Source organism: Catharus ustulatus (assembly GCF_009819885.2).
Source record: "Catharus ustulatus isolate bCatUst1 chromosome Z unlocalized genomic scaffold, bCatUst1.pri.v2 scaffold_29_arrow_ctg1, whole genome shotgun sequence".
Classification (NCBI taxonomy): domain Eukaryota; kingdom Metazoa; phylum Chordata; class Aves; order Passeriformes; family Turdidae; genus Catharus; species Catharus ustulatus.
Window position 1 is genome coordinate 5,711,199 of NW_024879446.1, and position 20,966 is coordinate 5,732,164.

General features: G+C 40.5%; 1 protein-coding gene across 1 annotated transcript; it reads left to right on the top strand.

The window, feature by feature from the left end:
• Nucleotides 1-1,018: 1,018 nt before the first annotated feature.
• On the top strand, nucleotides 1,019-20,688 carry REEP5 (receptor accessory protein 5). The gene is made up of 5 exons (XM_033086542.1): nucleotides 1,019-1,213; nucleotides 1,316-1,409; nucleotides 11,893-12,031; nucleotides 16,538-16,706; nucleotides 18,116-20,688. The coding sequence occupies exons 1-5, from the start codon at nucleotides 1,096-1,098 to the stop codon at nucleotides 18,163-18,165; spliced, it is 570 nt and encodes a 189-aa protein (XP_032942433.1). The 5' UTR covers nucleotides 1,019-1,095; the 3' UTR covers nucleotides 18,166-20,688.
• The last annotated feature ends 278 nt before the right edge of the window (nucleotides 20,689-20,966 follow it).

Consider the following 20,966-nt stretch of genomic DNA (forward strand, 5'->3'; position numbering starts at 1 on the left):
GTGCTACAAAAAAAGAGCAAAAAATTAAAATTAAAAGGACAAACCTTTTGACAAGGGTTATGGGCTAAATACTATTCTCCCTGTTGTCCTGACCTCTGCTTCAGTAAGACAGTTATTGGAAAGAAGATAATGTATTTCAGCAATTAAATGTAAATTCTTTCCAAGATGCCTTCCCCGAAAATATTGACAGCTCCAAAGCACAATGTGATGTTTACGTTTAAAACTTTTTAGGTGAAGACAAGACATACACAGAAGAAGACTGATTAGTATTTTGTGGCACATTCAGGAGCAACACAGATTTGAAGAGGGCATAAAGAGTCCCAGTAATGCTGAGTCAGACACAGAGGAGTTGCTCGGAAGGGTTAGGCCAGCGGAGGAAGTCCACAGCCAACAAATTATATTTAGTTGGCAAGAACATTGCGCACACCATCAATTCCAGGGCACAGTTACAGCAAGGCGCTGCTGCCCTCGGCGTGGTCCCACACGCCTTTTGGGTACCCATAAATTGTCATAACCTTTCTTCTACATCCCGTCAGTGCCTACCATCTGTTTCTGACTTTCGCTCGCCGTGTCTGAAATCGATGTATCATGCGCTGATTTTGGGAGTGGGGGGACATTCCAGCAGTTGTAGGCAATTGGAGCCGGCCTCCTTCTCCTTGGCGTTTTTGGCACGGGGGACTCGCTGTTTGATTACTTCAACAAGGCGCAACATCCTTGCAGGGATCTATGTCCCTGGCCCTCCTCCAGGATTGAAAATCTACCCCTGCCGGTGGGGCACAGAGTGGGGGAGGCCGCGGGGGGACATCGGCTGAGCGCACCGCGCCCCGTACCGCATCACGCCCCGCTGCCGGAGCCCCCCAAAACCATGGGAGACCGGGGCTGCGCCGGCGGGGCGCGCCCCCACACCTCCATTTCGCGCAGGGGCGGGTTCGGAGCGGGCCCGCAGCCGGCGGAAGATGGTTGCCGGCCGCTCGCCACCGCCCCCGGGCGCGGCGCCACGGGGATGGGCGCCGGGTGCCGGGGCGGCGCCTGCGCTGGGCCGCGGGCAGCGCGGGGCTGCGGCGGGAGCGGAGCGCAGCGGGCGGCACCAGCGCCATGACCGCGGCGATGCGGCAGCGCTTTGACCGCTTCTTACACGAGAAGAACTGCATGACCGCCGTGCTCGAGCGGATCGAGAGCAAGACAGGCGTCGGTCGCACCTACATCGCCGCCGGTGAGCCCCGGCCCGCCGCGCCAGCTCCCCGCCGGCAGCCGCGCCCTGCCCGCGCCGCCTCGCCCCTCCTCGGGCGCTGACGGCTCTCTTCTCTCTCCTCAGGCATCCTCGGGGTCTTGGCCGTGTACCTGGTGGTGGGATACGGCGCGTCCCTGCTCTGCAACATCATCGGCTTCGCCTACCCCGCCTACGTCTCGTGAGTGTCGCGACTCCTGCCCCCCTCGCCACACCGCGGTGCCGGGTGCCACCCGCAGATGGAGTTACAAAATCGCATCTCTTGGGGAGGTGCCGAGCCGGTCTGGGGTGGCATCCCGGGACCGTGCTCCAAAGTGTTGTTTTTGCCGCCCACCCCTTCCTTGGGCAGGGACAGGCGGCAGGTGAAGAACGGGGCTTCTCCCTGGCGAGTGCTACGTCAGGAGTTACAGCTGGGAGACGCTGGGTGGTTTCCACGCCTGATAACCGGTTCCTGTAGCGAGTTGTGCTTTGGGGTGGGATTCCCGGCTTTGCCATCTCCAGCGAGAAGCTGGATCGTACCTGGCTGCTGGTGACGGGAGGGAGGACCGGCTCTTTGAGGGTGTTTGTTAAAACTCTTGCTGATGGTCTGAGCGGGGGCAGGAAGGCACCAGCGGATCGTCAGCTTGTGCCTGGTACAGAGTGCTGGCTACTGAGACGGGCTGCAGACAGACGTGCATCAAGGAGTGATGTTTACTCCAAACCTGCCTCGCTGATGGGCAGGGGCGTGGGGGAGGGAAAGGAAAACACTGTGACTCCTCTCGAGCTGAAAGACTTTTATTACTTCCTTTTTCAGAGGAAGGGCTCCTTAGATATTCTTTAAAACGAAGTAACTGTTACCTTCCACGTGCGTTATATTGTCCTTTAGACCAAATTGCGTTTCCTCTTAGGCAGGACTGCAGTCGAGTATGATGCAAAAGACTGCAGAAACGTACTAAATAAAACCTTCTGTGTAACCCAATACATCCATGAAATGGAAGTCCTTCCCAGAAGGACTGCTATATTGTTGAAACACAGTGCTTGCCTTTTATGTAACTCTGTTTAAATACAGTCAGCAGCTTTTAAAAATATGTTCTCTGTAATTAGATCCTGGGCAATACAAAGTCCGTTCTTTATTTTTTTTTTGCAGAGATGTGAGAGTTTGACTTAGTTTTAGACTCTTGAAACATCCTGTGGTTATGATGCTTTACACCAAAGAACATTTTTCTAAATGACGTTCCTAGTGTTCGCTAATTTTGGAGATTATAGGCCAATAACTCTGCAGAAATTTAGGTTTTGTTTCCTAGAAGTTATTTTTTAGTGAAAATATCAGATTAAAAATATTATTTCATTGAAATCTGAAAGGGGAAATATCAACCAACAAACTTTCAAAACATTGAAATGGTGGTGTAGGAATTACGTTTATCTAATATTTTGTGTCTGACTTAGGTCACTTTTGAAATTATGTAATTACTTTCTAAATTCCTATTTAAATTTTTAAATTTGTTCTAAAACTAGTTTGGGATTATATTTTAAATGTTCTGTTATGCAATGATGCTGAATAAATTGATAATACAAACTCTTGGAACTGTGGAAGCAAAGCTTCCACATGAATAATAAGGTTTCATTATCAATTTCTTTATTTCAAACCAGGGTTTTTTAGAAAAAATATTTTTGTAGAGTGTTTCCCTCTTTCATGTTAAAATGTGGTTTTAAATGTGTCTTAATGAGAAAAGTTACCTCCCAGATCTTACAGGTTTGTTAGTGTTATTTTTTAATAATAGGAGCAATGTTCTTGGCTACAAAATTTACTTAAAAAAGCATGCAAATACAATGCCAGTTCTGGGGTTTTTTTCCCATTCCCTGCTCAGGTAATGCTTCTCCTTTAGCTGCTTTTTTAATGCTGGAAAACATTTATAGTAGGAAATTATAATCCTAGGTGAAAATCTAATTTAAATTGCGTGTGGTGTGCTGCATGCCAGTGCCTTTCAGTGGCAGCTGCTGACAGAATAGGTGGGCTCAATCCCCTCCCTGCCCTTCCCTCCCAAGTCCAGGGCTGGCATGTAGAGTTTATCCACATTTCACTCTGCCTGCTTTTGTTTAGGTTGCTCTGGGTCATGTACTGTAGTCAGGGTGCTGCTGAGTGTGTGCCCAGGGCTTATAAAGCATAGAGACCTAAAGCATAAAGAACCTATCAGAGCGGTTTGTTAATTCCTTTCTCCTATTTGATCCATCCCCCTTGGAAACGCAGATGAAGAGCCTGCTATATGAACTGACAGTAGTGGATTTGCATTCTAGCATTGAAAAGAAAACAGTTTTTAGCTGTTGTTACCAGCTGCACACAGCCTCAAATGCCTTTTGCTCTAGAAGCTGTGACTTGTGGAAGAGGTCAGGAGCTGTAAATGGAACGTATTGTGCAGGATGTTATTTTGATATTTACACAGGAGTTTCAACAATGAAACCAAGCCTGAAATGTCTCAGAAAGGCACTGAAAGAGAAAAAGCAGATTACTTTTCCTTGGTTAGTTTACTTTCTTCTTTTGTGAAGTAGGCCAGTGTATAATTTCTCCATTGTCAGTACTTGAATTGTTTAAGTGAAAAACAAGGAATTATTTGGGTTGGAAGGAGCCCTGAAGGTCATGGAGTTCCAACCACCCTGCTACTAGGGACAAAGTAGTGGGTCAAGCTCTTCGGCAGCAGAAAAGGCACGCATGAAGGAGTGGGCAAGATGTCTGTGCTCGGCAAGGGACATCGGGTCTTTGCAGTTGTTTAAAATGGCAAACAGGCTGCCTGATGGGTGACCCATCTGTTTTGCTGGGATTTCAGTTCTTTAATCATGGAAATGACTGTCCATCTCTATGCTTTCTTGAAAGAAAATATATTGGAGTTACAGCAAACCCAGAGACCCTCAGCTCAGGGTTAACTCTGTTCGCACATGAAACCAGGGAAGTTTTGTGCAGGTATCTGCCTGTCAGGCTTTGTATAAATCTGCAGTTTATTTTCTTTGGTCTCTGTCATTCTCTGTATTCGCTGTGAGTGTGTGCAGTGCAGCAGGTGTGAATTTCAGTGGAGGAATGCTGGAGGCTGTAACTGCTAGACCAAGCAGATGGTGTGAAGTGGTGCAGCTGCAGCTGCACTGCTGCCTATTTTCTCATCACTGTGGTGCAAACCAGTGCCAGGGGAGGGGGCAGCTCCCTGCTCAATGCCTTAAACAGCTTCAGGCAGGCACAGCTGTTTCCCTCCTTATTCCTTCTTGCTCACCTTCAGCTTTGCCTTGAGTAAATCTCCAGTGGTTTTATACATGGAGGAACTTATTCTTTGGCAATACAAAATCTCGCCGTAAATCCAAGTCACAACAAGAGCCCACCTGAGTCTCTCAACATAGGCAAAATGAAGCAGTAGTTCTCTGGCTATTTCCCAATAAGTCAGACTTATTGGAAAAATCTCTACTCTCATGCCTTAGAAGTCTGTAAGTGCTATGCAATGAAAGAGAGCAAATAATTTTGAATTGAAATCTAATATTTAATTTACAGGCTTTTGTGGTTATAGTAGGCCAGCACTGAAAATTTTTTCACAGGTGACAGATACAACTTTTTAAACTTCTAGCAAGCTTTAACTGCACAAGGCAGTAATCAGGCTAGAGATGGAAAAAGTGAGTGTTGGCAAGTGCATAAATACCATTGCCAGCGTTTTCACTGCTTCTCTAAACTTTCCAGAACTAGTGTGTTCAAATGTAGCTCCACCCATAGTTAGTGGTGGTTAACCGGCTCAGAAAACGCACAGTGCAAGCAGGAAGGGAGCCTTTGATGACTAAGAAATGCGTGCAAAGGATTGGAAATTTCTTAAGTGCTGTCATGCTTGGTTTAGAAATTGCAAAGATGAAAATAGCTTTGGGCAATAAAATGTCTGAACTTATTACTAGTGTCTTCAAGGGAGAAAAGCAGTGTGGTACAATAATGCCTCTCTCTGCTTTGGCTAATTTTATGCTGTTACTTCACTGTAGCTGTTTTTACTATGTAAATGTTGCTCGTGGCATTTTACTAGCAGGAAACAACATGGATTCATTACAGAGAAGTATAAACACTCTATTCAAGTTTGAATATTGTCATGATGTCTTGAATCTGTCTGATAGTTCCTTTTCCTCTTTCATACCTTTAAAACAGGAACACTGCTTTTCTTTGGTTACAATTATTTAGAAATGATAAAATGGATTGTGTATTTCTGGACAACTAGGGCAGCAAATTTCCTTTAACAAGTTTTAAGGTAAATGTTTACTTTCTTCCTTCATGAAAAATGATGGATGATGTGCTAAGTTTCAGAGATAATGCTCTACTGCTGCTTTATGACTTTTTTATAAGCATTATCTGGTATCTAACCAGATTCACAGTGCCCAGTATAAGTAGAAATTTTTCAAATCTGTATGCACTTGTGCTGTTTTCTCTTGTTCCTAATAATCTGGGCTTTCAGACACTAAAAAGGGTTTTTGTTTTTTTGGTGTGGTGTTTTTTTGGTTATTTGATTTTTTTTTTGTTTGTTTTTTTTTTTTTTTTAGTTGTCCTGCCACATCAGTTCCTCCAAGCATACTCACTTTTTAGGTTTTAGAGTGCCATGTTTAAAAGCCATCATAGCAGTCACTTGGACAAATTTTGTGCTTTCCTTTCTAATAAAAGCAATTGTTTAGGTCCAGGGAGTCTAATACTGTGATAATAGTATGAAACTTTTATTTCCACATCTTACATATAGGTTAAAATATAAAGGTTTTTGTTATACAGATGGATCTACTCTGAACTGAGGCACTAACACATTAATCCCAGCAGAAGAGCTAACGTGTGTGGGACTGTGTTTTGAGGAAGCTGGTTTTGGCTTGAGTCAGAACTGGGGAACTGACTCATTGGTTGGCCCTACAAATACTTGTTCCAGGAGAGAGGGAGCCAAGAATGAGCAGTGAGCAGTGAAATGAGAGCATGCCTGTGTTTTTTTGCCCCTTTGTTTCAGGAATCTAGCTTTGTGCTGAGTTACTATGTAGGCTGTAGGACTGCATGGGTGGGCAAAACAACACGTGCTTCTCTTGCTGCCTCAGTCCCCATTTCCTTTCAAGAAACACAGTTTGAACCCTTTGTACTACTGTCGTGTAGCTTTTTGGTGTCTTCTAAAAGATCTGTCTGTGCATGGTGAATGAAATTCTCCCTTGCTATCCTTCATAGGATTTTTCTGCTGCCATCTGCTAGGTGCACAAAATTGTGAGAGAAGGGAACTGGTAGACTTAAATCAAAGCAGCTGTGTAAGTGCAGTTGGCAGGAAGATCTTTTCTATATCTGCAAATGCATGACTCTGCTATTGCAGTCAGTAAGGAGAAAGAAAGATGGAAAGCAGAAGGCATTCAGGTGATGAATAGAAATGTAGAAGCCAAAATGATAAAGCAAATCCAAGGGCACAGGTAGTTGTTCCACTGAAATGATATAAGATGTCAGGGAGGCAGTCTGCCAGGATGAATCTAACGTGAGGTTGACAGGGAGGCACCAAGCTAAGGGAGTCTGTGGTGCAGTGTAGTGTTGATTCTGTGTGGGTGTTTGGATAGATAACTAGAGGGAAATTATTTTACAACCTGCTGTAAAGAACTGGGGCAGACCAGTAGGCATAAGCTCTAAAAGTATAGATGATTTCATGGGTTTTTAAGTTAAATGAAAAAAAACCAAACCCAAACTTACGCTTGGCTAAGGGTGTGACAAATATTCCTGCCTACTCACTTCATGTAACACTGCCAAAAAAATTGAGGGAAGGGTGCACAAAATGGTCCAGTCTTTCCCAGTTACAATATGAGCACTGGGTTTAAGGGAGACTGATCTTTTGCCTTGAGCTTATGACTTTATTTATACAAGAATCTTCAGGTACACCTTATAAATTGCAGGGATAAGGGTGATCACATGAGATGACAGGAATAGAATTTGTCATTTCTTAATTTCTACCTCCCACATCTGGACTCAGCTCAATAAAACCCCCACTCCAAACTCATAACTTAGCCTACTTACTTACTCACTCACTTAGCCTGTGAGTACTATATGTGTGAATTTACTGTAACAAATGATTTGTTGTGCCAGAGCTAATTGAGGAGCAGCAATCTCTTCTTGAAAAAGAGCTGATATTTTGCTGAAATTAGTCAGATGCTGTAAGTGAAAGAACTCCACTTGGCAAGTTACTAAAATTAGACCAGTGTCTGTTACTATCAGTAACAGGATAAATAACCACACTTGATCCAGGGTTCAGTTTGGCTGATTTTAGGAGGGTCAAAGTGAGGCCACTGCTCTGACACTGTAAGTCCAGAGTGCATGGGAGCCCTGGGCTACTACAGAATGTGACTGCCTCCACTCTTCCCTCTTGGCACCACCAGCTAGCAGGGTTACTGGGGAACAGATTTCACTGAAAATGAAGTTTTTCTTGGCACCCACAGTGCTGGCCCACAGCAGGTCATTTTCACTCTTGGTCAGGCAGCTGTTTTTAAAATAACTGAGCTGTGATATTTACTATCCAGATTATTGGAGCTGTTCCTAGTGATTGCTTTTACCTCCACGATGCAGAACTACTGTAGGCAGTTGTTTGAGGTTCTATTTAAAGTCTTCTACAGTTAGTGTTTAAGCAGTATAAAAAATCCTTTGGGATATGTAATTACTATGCATAACTAAGGTGGAATTTAGTCAAATTGGCACCAGACACAACTGTATAATTTTTTAAAATCTGAAGCTGTTGTCTTTGGATGGTCCTTCATTTGTTAGAAAATCTTAATATTATGTGTTAATGAGACTGACTTATTTGTTCTTGCAACACAGAAATAGTTTATAAGAAGACAATCATAAAGTAGGGTGTAATGTTAGTGCCTCTTGTTCTATAACTTTTCACTTACTGATGGAGATCGCATTTTTAATATCAGCCTACTTGATTGGTGACCTAACATGGAGAAGAATGAAGTGTTCTTGGCTTGCAGTAATGCCTATGATGCCTCTTCTAAGCTTAATTGTACTGGCCGTAACACCAGGATAATGCCTCTAGAGTAACTTGGAAGACTAAGTTTAATTATGGTGTGATTCTCATTTTGAGAAGAGTGTAGTTATAAATGAATTTAAAAAAAACCCCAAACTCTCTCAGTTCAGATATTCTAAATAACTTACAGTGCTTGTTCTTGGACAAGTCCTATTTTTTGTGACTTATTATCGAAATAGTGCGTAAGTAGCAAGGGATGCAGGTAACTTTTGCCCTTTTATTCAACAGGGATGTGTTATGCTGGATTTCCCTGTCTTATCTGAGGGACATACTCCCCATTCAAAGCAAGATATTTCTAAAATACTTGCCTTTCTTTGACTTCAGTTAAAACTTTCATGGCCCTGCTGTAACCTTCTTTCCCCCACTCTCCCTCTCTCCCTGACTGGGACTGGAATCATGACCAACAGGAGCAGTTTGAGCTGGCTGTTGCCTGCTGGCTGTGGTAGGGGGCTGCCCCTGATCTTGCCCACCAAGATTAGACCACTGCAGAAGGAGGGGAGATGTGCTGTTCCCTACAGTGTGCAGGAAAACAGCCACGTGTAGATTTAATGCTGCGTACATCAGTTGGCTAAATCTGACAGGGTTTGAATACTCAAAGTGCTGTGCTTATGGCTGCCTGACAATAAAAGTGTGTTGTTCATGTATCCCCTAAGGAACTACAGCAGCAGATGGTGAACATTCAAAGGGAGCACACCCATGGCACTGCATTTAGGAGCTCTCAAAGGCCGTTTGTTTCCAAAGAAGAGAAAATAATAGAGCATGGCTCATTAACAGAATGATATGCCATCTGCCTTTTGCCACAAAATTGGAAATTCTAACCTTTTTCTTTTTTTATGAAAGCTGATTTTCATGGTTACCTAGATGACTTTAGTAATGTTAGAAAGGGAAATGAAACAATACTCCCTTAAATCCATATATGTCTTCACATGGTGACTGGAAAACAGAAAGACTGCTGGCAGTTTCACTGCAATGTGTTTTCTCACAATTACCAAGCTAGAATGGTTATTGTGGTAATATAAGCCCTTCCCCTCTGTATCTGTAATGGCAAAATTGTCAGCAGAACTAAAAGAATTCTCATGGCGAGCCTCTACAGCAAGTTTTCCTTAACAGTAAATAGTTTGCAAGTGGTTCCTTCCTCTGCTCTACGTATCAACTACTCTTAACATCCCTACTATTCCATGAACTTTTGTCTTTCCCTCCAGAAGTGGAGTTTCACACATTGAAAATAGCATTATGGCTTTCTTCCTTAACTCCTGTAGTGTCCGGGGACTGTTTTTGTACAGCCACCTCACATGGTCTTATTAGAATACTTCTGAGGTGGGCTTGGAAAAGATGTGTTATACAGTGGGAGTAGGAGCAGCTGGAGTTCAATGCCTTTGAGCAGACTGCTTGGATTAAGGCTGCCTGTGATGATAGGAATAGCAGGAATTAGACCAGCTGTTGCAAAACCTGTGGAAAACCTGTTCCTCCAGTTGTTCTGGTGCTGTGCCTCAGTTTGATCCCCTTATTGATAGGGTATGGCAAGGGCTGCTGCTTTTCCCAGTGCAGGACACTGCTGGCCAGCCTCACACTCCAACAGAAATAACTCATGAATTAAGTATCAGATCTCTGTACTGCATTTCAAAGTAATGTGATCTGGCAGCTGTGTCACAGGAATGATTTCCCCCAACTCCCTCTGCTACCCTCTGACTTACAGAACCAGGAAGTGACAGAATCCACAGCGTTTCTCAATTCACAGACCAGGAAATGGATTTACAGCCTTGTAAACCTTCCTAACTCCGCCTTTTTAAAGAACTAACAGAAAACTTGGCACTTCTGGTACATCTCACACATGCTGCTTCAGAAACAATATAGCTGATATTAAAGGAAAAAGTGATAGAAGAATTTAAACTAAATTAATTAAACTGAGTCTACAGATTTTAATCCTCCAGCACGAGTGGAGAGCACAAATGTTTTCTAATAGTCTTAAGCTTGAAATTATCAGGCTTAGATTTGCTAGTGTTTTCTTTAAAAACTTCTTACAGTGCTAATCTGGAATTTAGTAGCTCCAGAAACTCCACTTCACTCCACACTTTTACTGAAAGAGCACTTGTGCATCTTTTAGTTTCTGGTTTTTAGAACTGTATACACTTGAACTGCATTCTCATAGCAGATGTAGAACAAAAGCCCATTAAATCATTATGCAGAAAGCCCAGTACTTAGGTAGAGGTTGTTTTACCCCATTCTTAATACTTTAGTCTGCATCAGACTTTGCAAGTCCTGTAAGAATTAATTTATAGATCAATACATTGGGTGATGCAGATACATATTCCTCAGCATATGGATCTGGATTCCCTCTGCTTATGTTGACCAAGTACTTCTTAGGACTTAAAGCAAGTCTTATGGATAAGTTTACCTTTTCAAAGAGGAATCTAGTGCATGTATGTTCAAGTACATTTAAAATGCTATTTATTAGAGCTAATGGTATAAAAAAATAGAGAATAGTATAAACAGTCTTATACCACTGGTGGTGCTGGGAACCCCAAGCTGTGCTGCACTGAATGAATTTCTGATCCATACGTAGCCCACTGCGCAGGCCTTGTCTGGAGGCAAGGCCATTTTGCTAACTTAGGGTATTGTAGGATTTTTCATCCAAGACAACAACTCAGTTCATCATTCCTTTCTGGCTGCCAGAGAAGGAGGATGGTCACTGATGAGCGTAGGCAAGGCCAGGCAGGTGTTGTGATTGTTGGCACCCTGTGCCTCACAGGACTGGGCTCACTTATGTGGATCAATAGTGCTCTGATGCACGGTAGCCTTCTGGTCAGGATTAACATAATGCCTCCAGAACTGGAACTATGGCCAAAGATTATCCCTCCCCTTTCTTGTAGCTCAAAATGTTTCATGAACAAGGTCAGAATGCTCACTGGTTTTGTTTGGTTTTTTTTTTTTTTTTCTCCTTGTAATCCCAGAGGAAAAAGCAGGTCAAGCATCTTTCAGTTTGGAAGTGTGCTATAGAGGGAAAAGCTTTGCTATTCAAAGATCTTGACACACTGTCTGTATGATAGATGCTAATTCATTTTCTTGGCATAATTTAATTATGGAAAGTCACATATAACAAATCTGAGTCATAAAGTCGCCACTGTAGATGAGTACTGCCGTTGTCAAGACAGACACGACTGGCACCACAAGTCCCTTATTATCTTAAAAGCTTCTCATGCCTTCTCTCAGTGGACTCCTCAGGGGTAGCTCCACACAATACTGATTCCTCCCCTTCTCTCTGCAAGTTTCTTTTTCCCTTCTGCATAACTAGCTAACCCCAACCTGTCCCTTACCCAGCTGCCTAACCCTACCTGTCCCTCACAGAGCATCTTCTTATCTTGTCTGTCCCTTGCCCAACCACAGCACAACCACATCCCTCCCTCCTTCTCACAGCACAGCCAGCAGACTCCATCCCAAACTGCAGTAGACCCTGGATCTCAAGATCCAACTAACTCTAGACCAACTGCCCCACTCTTTTATAACCCCCATCCTCACTGGGCAGGCATAGCTGTTTTCACTTCTCAGCAATCACTACATCTGTAATTCATTAAGAAAAATTGCCTGCATTATCCTTACAAACCACAGATGAGACTGATGCTACTCTTCTGTTCACTTGATTTGTTTTCCTTGCAGAATCAAGGCCATTGAAAGCCCCAACAAAGATGATGACACACAGTGGCTGACTTACTGGGTTGTGTATGGCGTTTTCAGCATAGCTGAATTCTTCTCTGACATCTTTCTGTCCTGGTTCCCTTTCTACTACATGCTAAAGGTATGTTAATTCATGTGACCCCTCTCCTAAAATGGGACCTTTTGATAAAACTGATGTAATGTCTTCAGGAATGGGTGGATGACAACAGATTCATTTGGAATCATTCCCGGGTCACACCTTCTTTTTAGATGTAGGTTATGTGTAATTTATACTGTGCAAATGATCTGTTTACAGCTGATGGTTTTTTGAGGCAAGAGGGGAAGTTCAGATAGGTGGAAGGGAAAGGTCTGTTGTGTTTTAGGGAAGAAAAAGAGACAGTGTAACTGTCCCATAAAGGAAAATAAAACAAAACACAAACAAAACCACCAAAGATAGTTCTTTCTTTTGGTACTCAGATAGATTTGGACAAGTGACAGACATGGTAAGCCCCACAGAGTGGCTCTATTTTTACTTTAAGTGCATTATTAAAAGTGGAGAGTAAGATCATGCAGGTAATAACATCTGTGGTATTGGAGCAAAGAAGGAAATTGGAACACAAGAATAATTTGTCCTACAATTTTAATTTTTAATTAAGCTCAGTTTCCTGAAAGGAACTGGTAGGTATCAGAGGAGATGATTGCTAATGTGCATTTGTTAGTGTGATTTGACTACCAGCAATTATTTGGTTAATGTGTTCCAAGCACTCTTTTTGTGATCTAAGGTGTCAATCAACTTTAACATGTAAATTTCTTCTAGGAGACAGCTGATCACCATGTATGCTCTTGGGTGGAAGACATTCTAGCTTGCTGCAGAGCCTCCTGTTTATCTCAAAGAACTGATACCTGTTTTCTCATTCAGTGGGCTGTTCTCTTCCTTCTCTTTTGTTTTATTAGCCTGGTTTAGTCCCACCAAAGTTGTTAAAACAATTTACTTGCCAGCTATTGTGGTGGGGTCATTTAAAATTTTAATGATAAGACCTGACAATGCCAAAAGCTGTTTCCAGGAAATGTCATATTTTATAGACAAAAATTGACTGTGACAGCTGTTTTACACATCTGCCTTGTTCCTTTTCAGTCTTTAACAAACCTCAGCTGTGGCAATCATTTGGACACCTTCTACTTTAGTAGAATTATGACGTTATTCCATCATCTGCAGTGGTATATACTCACAATTCTGAATTCATACCATTCATTTTCAGAGCTTATTTTCTAAATTCCTGGTGGAAAAAGATGTGGCAATGGTTTCTTCATGCCACCACAGATCTTGAAGAGCACACGACTGAAACTCAGGTTGACTTTGCAAATAAAGACCACAAATGGCTCTGATAAAATGGTATCAGGAGTGCCACACTTACATGTAGTGCGGCAATCAAGGGAAAGGTGCTTTTCTCAGTTCTACAAAAACAAACAGAAGGAATTGTATTAATACACAGCTTTCTGTGATAGCAGAAAAGGACAGAAGCACACAGAAGGCACGTAGAAGTCGAGTGTATGCTCTCAGTAGTGGTTGGTATGAGAGATTTACTTTTGTGGTACAAAGGCAGGCAGATGTTGGCTGAGAATCAGAAAGTGTTGCTGAATGGGTGGAAGGATGGAGGTTATTCCACAGGAGGAGGAGGAATCAGGCAGCTTCCACACTTCATTCCATCCATGAACTAAAACCTCTTCCAGGGTAGTTATGATGTCTCCATATCTCTTTCATGAAGTAGAGGCCAAGATATGTCATTTATGAAAATTTTGAGCTTGCTTTCATTCTCAAAATGTGCTAAATTTGCGTAATCACATTTATTTGATACACCTTGTAGCTTCCACTCCAGCCTGATATTTTGTTGCTCAGTATTTCAAAACAGCTTCATGTGAACGGCTGAAACATTGGATACTATTGCTCCCAGAGTCCCTGAAGTCCAGAGTTTAGACTCTGTGACATTAAAGTTTTCAGCAGACTAGAAGATTTTATGGGTGGGAGAAAGGCATGTTGAAGAGCTCCTTTAAATATGTTAGGATGTTTGTATATGCTTTTGTTCTCCAGATGACATTTCTTAGATTTTATGGGCTTTTCTTTTTTTGGTAATGCCCACTTCTGTTTGGGTTTTTTTATCTTTGAAGTAGAGGACATGCATGCAACTCATAATTTCTTGTGCACATGATTAGTTTTCACATACTTCCAATCAAGATTAAAAGATTTCTGTGGCAGTCAGGTATTGGAGTACAGTAGCCAGTTAAAGTAGCAGAGTTTATCATCCTATGAGTATTCTTGGTGGTGGGAGTTGAGAGAGACTCCTTACTCCACTAATGGCTCTGCCTTGAAATCCTGTAATGCTATTTCTGAACAAAATTGGTGCTGTCAGGGCAAAAACAGCTGCTAGGAGCAGGTCCAAGGAAGCAGGTCAGTGAGCTCAGGTGAATTCCATTCCCTTCTCTGTCTGGTTTAGGGGACTGCAAAGAATATAGTTATATATATATTTATACATATATAAATTTTTTCTAGTTAATTTTATCACTCTGAGGTTACTGGAACTTCTTACAATCCTCTTTATTTTCAATAGCCTATGTTAGTACAGTTTCATGAGAGATAAGGGTAAAATAAACTAAGTTAGCAGTATAACATTCTCAAGTTTTGAAAAGAGTGACAATCTCAACTTCGGTACATGTCAAATAGAAAATGCATATAAACATCTGTTTCAGTACAATTCAGAAGTAATAGGTACTTGAGAACAAATCTATAATTACTTTTTTTCTCAACTAGACTGAGACAAAGCTGTCAAATCAAAATTACTAATTTTTTTCTTTGGCAGGAAAAGGGAAATTTCAATTTCTTTTGGTTTTAGAAAAAGTTGGACTCATATCAGGGATTTTTCTGAAACAAAGGAGCATGAACTTTTTTTGTGTAGAAGTTGAGATACTTGTACAGTTTTATGAGGGAAATAACTTTCAGTAATTGATCAGATATTCTTGAACAGGAAATAAAGTCTGTGTACTTTCAGCTTTTAATGAAAGATAACAAGATAAGATAGCACCATATATCCTTTCTGTTATATTAAGTTCCAAAGAATTGAAGCTTTTGAAAATCTATATTTATATTGATAACGGCACTTTTTGTCTTTTTTTTTCTCTGACCATGTTTAATAATTCATCAGTTACTACTTACTGGTGCCAGATTTTATTGCATGTTGAATTATTTGTTTTAATTCATTAGAATTTTTCTGATGGGCCAGTCTCTCTGATGAACACTTTACTTTAAAAAACCTTTCTGTCTTTCTTTTTTGGGCAAACATTCCTTTCAGTCGTTCTGTTTTGACATCACAATCAAATAGTTTGAAGAAAAAAGCTTATTACTTACCCGAAACGATGGTGAATTGGTTTGGCACTGCAGAGAAGAGGAAGCCAAAATTTAACAGATATGAAGAGTAGAACATACAGAAGATTCAGTCTCAGTATACATTGTTGGGAAAGAACAGAGAAGACATATTCCAAAATATATGAAGGGAGAAGACTTGCTTGAAGAAGACTGTGTGTTATGTTTTCTTTCTGCCCAGAAAAGTGTGTAAATCCTCAAACATGGAATCCTGTCTAATATGGAAACAAGGCATGTTTTGAGGCTGAGGTTGTTTCATTTTGTGTTTCAGGAAAGTTTGAGAAAAGCTGTTATGCCTTAATTTTCTGGACAGGCTTTCAACATGGAATAATATTGTAATATTGTACTATTTATGTACAGAAAGAACTGTACAAATGCTAAGAAAATGTACTTAATTTTGTTGCAGTTTTATCCTGTAAAATGATTTAATATATATTTTCATTGCTGAAGCGAATTTAGTTTATGGCACTGCCTGTCCTTTAAACATTTCATCTTGTTCTGCATGGCTGTCTTTGTGTGGTGTATGGCAGTGAAACTGAAGCCAAATAAAAGAGCTTCAGTAGTAAAGACAGGAATTTGTGCATGCAATAACTCTCTTTCCAAGCCCCTTTTGTAAGATGCAGAAACCTGATCCCACACTGTGGTCTTCGATTTTTCTGGAGAGCAGATGGTCTCTGAAAGCTATACCTAAACTGTAATCCAGAAGCATTACTCTTGTTTGTGCACTGTGTGTAGCTTGGATTTATCTCTCCTCTTTATCAATTTGCCTCTGGGATACATAAAACCCTGTTCTATCCCCCACTGTGTTTTCAAGGCAGGGAGGGATAGAGGACAGGGATGTCTTTTGGCTGAATTGAGGTCATTTAGGGACCTAGACATTCAGTCAGACCTGTGACATGTGTTTTAGAAATATTGAGAGAGACTGATGTTTTTGTAACCAAGTTTTATAGTTCTACCTAAAAGAGAAAAAAAATGCATGTAATCTTGATTGGGCTGACAGAGATTAGATTTACTGCTGCAGCCCTCCTTCTTTGTCCTTACACTATCCATGAAATTATTCCAGTATAAAGATTCACTGTGTGTAGTTGTCCTGGTGTGCACCCTCCTGGAGCCCTGGCCCCACAGAGAATTACTTATTGTTCTCAGTCTGCTCAGTTCTGTGGCACTTTGGAAAGGCACCTTGTCTCCTACTCGTGATTCCTTCCGCTCAGGTCAATGTTCTTGTTCTCACAGTGTGGCTTCCTGGTCTGGTGCATGGCTCCAAGCCCTTCCAATGGGGCAGAGTTTCTCTACCACCGGATTATCCGTCCTTTCTTCCTGAGGCACGAGGCGCAGCTGGACAGTGTTGTGCAGGACCTGAAGGACAAGGCTGCAGAGGCTGCAGATGCTGTCACTAAAGAGGGTGAGCAAAAGGCCCTTCACTGGTCACAGCAAGTAGGGGGAGTTTCACTGGGCTGCTCTTATTATTGCACTTAATATCCATCATTTAGGGGAAACAAAAAATAAATGATGTAAAGAAGATGATGTAAATTATAATGGAGAAGTTAAATTTGGGAATTGGGGGTTGCAGTGGATCTTGCTTTCTAGAATTGCAGTTAGGCTACAATGACTGGAAGAACTTGAATTGTTTGTGTGTGTTCCCACCATACACACCACTAAAAACATTCTAGAGCAGATCCACACATACCTTTCATAAATACAGTTATTGTTTTAGTGTATCCTTCAAATACCTGGTTGTACAGAGGGGCTCCCAATTGTGCAGTAAACAATTAACAGCAATACACAGCAACATGGAAAGTGCAGTTTTCCCACCTGTATATTTTTGCATTTTTCCTTCCTCTGGAGGTCAAAGATTCCTCACTCATAAAGGAATTACTTACGTTTTATTTTTACGTGTTATCTCAGCCTGTAGATTGCTTAAGTCTTTTATTTCCTTGCATTCTATAGTGAACCCTTGCATTCTAAAATATCTGATGATGTTTTTGTGAAAAAGAGAAGGAAATGTATTGAGTAGCTAAAATAAAAGGTTTTTAAAGTTTCACTTGAAAGGAATTTTATCTATATGCTATTTCAAAGCATCTTAATTCTCCTTTCCATGAAACAATGAATGCAGTCCCATCTCACCTTACCAACTTAAAAAGTTTTCCTGCCTGCTTAAAAGATCTGCCTTGCTCAACTATATGTGGAAATTTTGCTGCATGACTCTTCCTGAGTCCTTATTCTTAGGGATGTCCTTAATGTCCTTCCATGTCGCACATGGGATTTTCCTATCATCATTTCATCACTTATTCTTTCTTTTTCCTATTTTTATATATAAAGATTTCCACAAAAAAAACCCCTAACCAACCAAACAACAACAATCAATCACCACAAACAAACCAAATCAAAACAAAAACCCACAAAAACCAAAAAAAACACCAACACAAAGCAGGCTTTCTTTTTAAGAAACCATGCACATACATATATATGTACACATAAATATTAGCATTATTCCAAGCCTGTTTTATCATTACTTATTGCTGCAAACCTGTATGTCCTTAAGGCTATGAGCAGCCCTGGTTTAACAATAGCATAGTCATATATAACACCAGTCTTTAATGTTTATTGTACTGCTCCTTCCTTATGTTTTATTTTTAAAATGTTTTTATGATCAGTTTTATCACTATATCTATGTGTATACAAAAACTATGATTTTCTTCTATGTATTCTTTTTCTTGTGAGTAAAAGGAAATTTTTTTTTCATGCAGCTCGCAAACATTTGATAACCCACTTTGTAGGCCTATGACTAAACTTGATTTTATTTTCCTGCAGCCAAGAAAGCAACAGTGAACTTGCTGGGTGAAGAAAAGAAAAGCACTTAAACTGGATGAGTTTCCTTACCACCTCCTTTGTGCAGTTTCATGTTACTGGGGACTGTGGTATAAGTTCAATAATATTGCCTTGGAAACATTTTGATATATTAAGGGAATGTGCTGTAAGTTTACTTATTACTTTGCTGTGACTGATAGAGAGTATGCATTTTTATTTAAAAGCAATGCAGTGGGCAGCATCTGAAGCTTAATGAAAATATTTTACTCATCTTCATGCAGAAGTCTTTCAGTAATCTTTTTCTGCAGTAACATAAATAAAAAGTATATATCCCTCAGGCTCTGCACTTTAGTTGTCTCTTCGTCTATGAGGTTACTCTTAACACTTTGATTGTGGTGCATCTGGTAGCACAAAGCTATTTCATAGGGAAAATTCTCAATGGATCTTCTTGAATATACAGGGAATTATTGTGAGAGATGGCATAATGGATGTATTCCCCACTACTAAAGCTGTAAATTGTGAAATTACAATTGTGAAATATGTGTTCTAGGCACATGATTATTCACTGTTGCATGTTTTGTTGTAACACAGTATTTGGTACAGTGTGTATATTCTTAAATGGATAGATACTAAATATAGGAAAGAATAACTTCCTTGGTGTGATCAGGCTTATACTGGCCTGAAGTGATTTTCTAGAAATGTATGCATTAAATCAATCAAGATTAACACAATGTTAATAAAAAGTACAATTTCTTCCCTATTCTTGCTAAAACAAGTTGTTATCCAGAATTGTTAATAGAGTGCTTTCTAAGATCACACTCAAAAGCACATGCCACCTTTAGCTAAGGAGTGGTACCATTACAAACAGTTTTTCCTGAATTCCTTTAAAAATATTAACTGCCTTGGATGTCAGTCCTCAAAACTATATTATTAAGGGGACAGACCACAACTCCCACAAGCTTTTTCTGTTCATAAAGATATCTTCTAACTATACTAACAACAACTTTGTATGAGCACTGAAACTTCCTGAGTGGAGATGCTCTTCTTATTACTTGATATATTCCTGACCAATCAGTAAGAGTGCAACCAAAGTTGTTAAGAGAATAAAGGGATTTTTTACAAACAATGTAAAAATTATTCTTTTTCTTAGATTTGCATCTGTACTCTTTCACACTGCAGTATTGTCAACAAAAACAGCTGCATTAATTAATTAGGCATGAATTACTGAGATTCCCCTGTTTTATTCTCCAGGCTGATGTTTCTTTAAAGCCTAGAGTAATGGTACAGCTGTTCTGAGCTCACAGAACAAGCAGAAAGGAAGCTTAAGCTTTTGATAGGATAAAAAATTATTTCCAATCCACAGTCTTGAATTCCAAAGACTTTATCTTACAATAAAGTCTTGAGGACTTCTGGCTTTTTGCAACAAATTGTTGTATAAACATTCATTGTAAATTTTCAGATGCAAGAACTGCAAAAGTGTGAAGCACACAGTGCAACTCAGCACATCAGTTTTAACCTGGAGAGGTATGTTTTATAAGAGGGGATGTAGAGGCATCATAAGAGAAAGCATTTTAAGCTTTGAGCTGGAAAACACAGCCCATGGGACTGGCAGCTTGGATAGGGGAAATACAAGGCCTGCTGTACCTCTTGTTCTGTAGGGCAGCATGCAGTTTGTCATTTGAAGAAAAAATGCAAAATTTCACAGCTAATCATTCCTCAACAACTTTTTGTTAGGAGTGGATTGTTGAAGAGGATAAAGTTTACAGCAAAGTTCTAGGTTTTAAGCAAGTAAAAAGTTTGAAGTGTATCACCATTTAAATGGTTGAATTTCTTGTCTTAACTTCTTGTGTGGAAAACCCACTGGACTTTCTGTAAGCCTTACTAAACCTTAGTCCTGTGTTTTAAACTCTATCAGCTGCATGTAAAGCACTTATGTGGCCACTGTAATTTAGTTTAATTTCTTGAGATTAGGAGTAACTAGATAAAAATAAATGAGGATTCTTAATGGACTATTTGATTTCAGTGCAAAGCACTACATAACCTTCTTATCTAAAAGCTTACAGTAAATTTTACCTTGCAAGCCTAATGACGTCTGTAGTAGAGCCAGGATTTACTTTTCATTTATTACACTACTCAACAGTTCTTCCACTGTTATTAATGGGGATAAAACATTCTAGGTAGCTGTTAGGTAAGTGTTAAAACAGTCCCTTGCGTTTCTCTCAGAACTTGAAAGGCTTTAAATCAACCTCTTGTCTTTACCAACTTGATATTGCCAGCACATACAATCAGTGCTCTTTCGTCAGATTTCTACTTGAATTAGAACTACAGTCTGTTGTTAACAGAAGTTGCCCTTGGTTTTTTGCCTTGATGCAAGTAGAAATGACTGAATGTCTGCAGCAAGTTATCCTTTCCTGCAAGTAAATCCACTGGGCTGGGCCCGCAGATCAGTGCTTTTCTTTGTGTCTTCACAACATTTATGTGCAAATGTTGGAACACAAATCTTCTTCATCTTTGCTGAAGTTGTAATGTGCTAAATAAAAATCGTCACAAATAAAGAGATTCTTATGGGACTAGTATGATGCCTCAGTATTTCTTAAGAATCTAATATCTCAGTGGTGAAACCTGGCTGCTTTAGGAAGGCAGAAGGTCTTTACAGGGTATTCCGTTTCTTTTTCCGCCTCTTCAAAGTTTATTACTTTGGAATCAGAAGAAACCTCTTGAACTCCAAAGGAAGTACCTCTGCTTCATGCCAATCTGAGGGTGCAGCCAAACAGATATAGAGCATCAGGCCCTTACAGAAGAGTGTGGAATGGAGAAGTCTTCTCAACAGTAAGCACCACGAGCATCTTTCTAA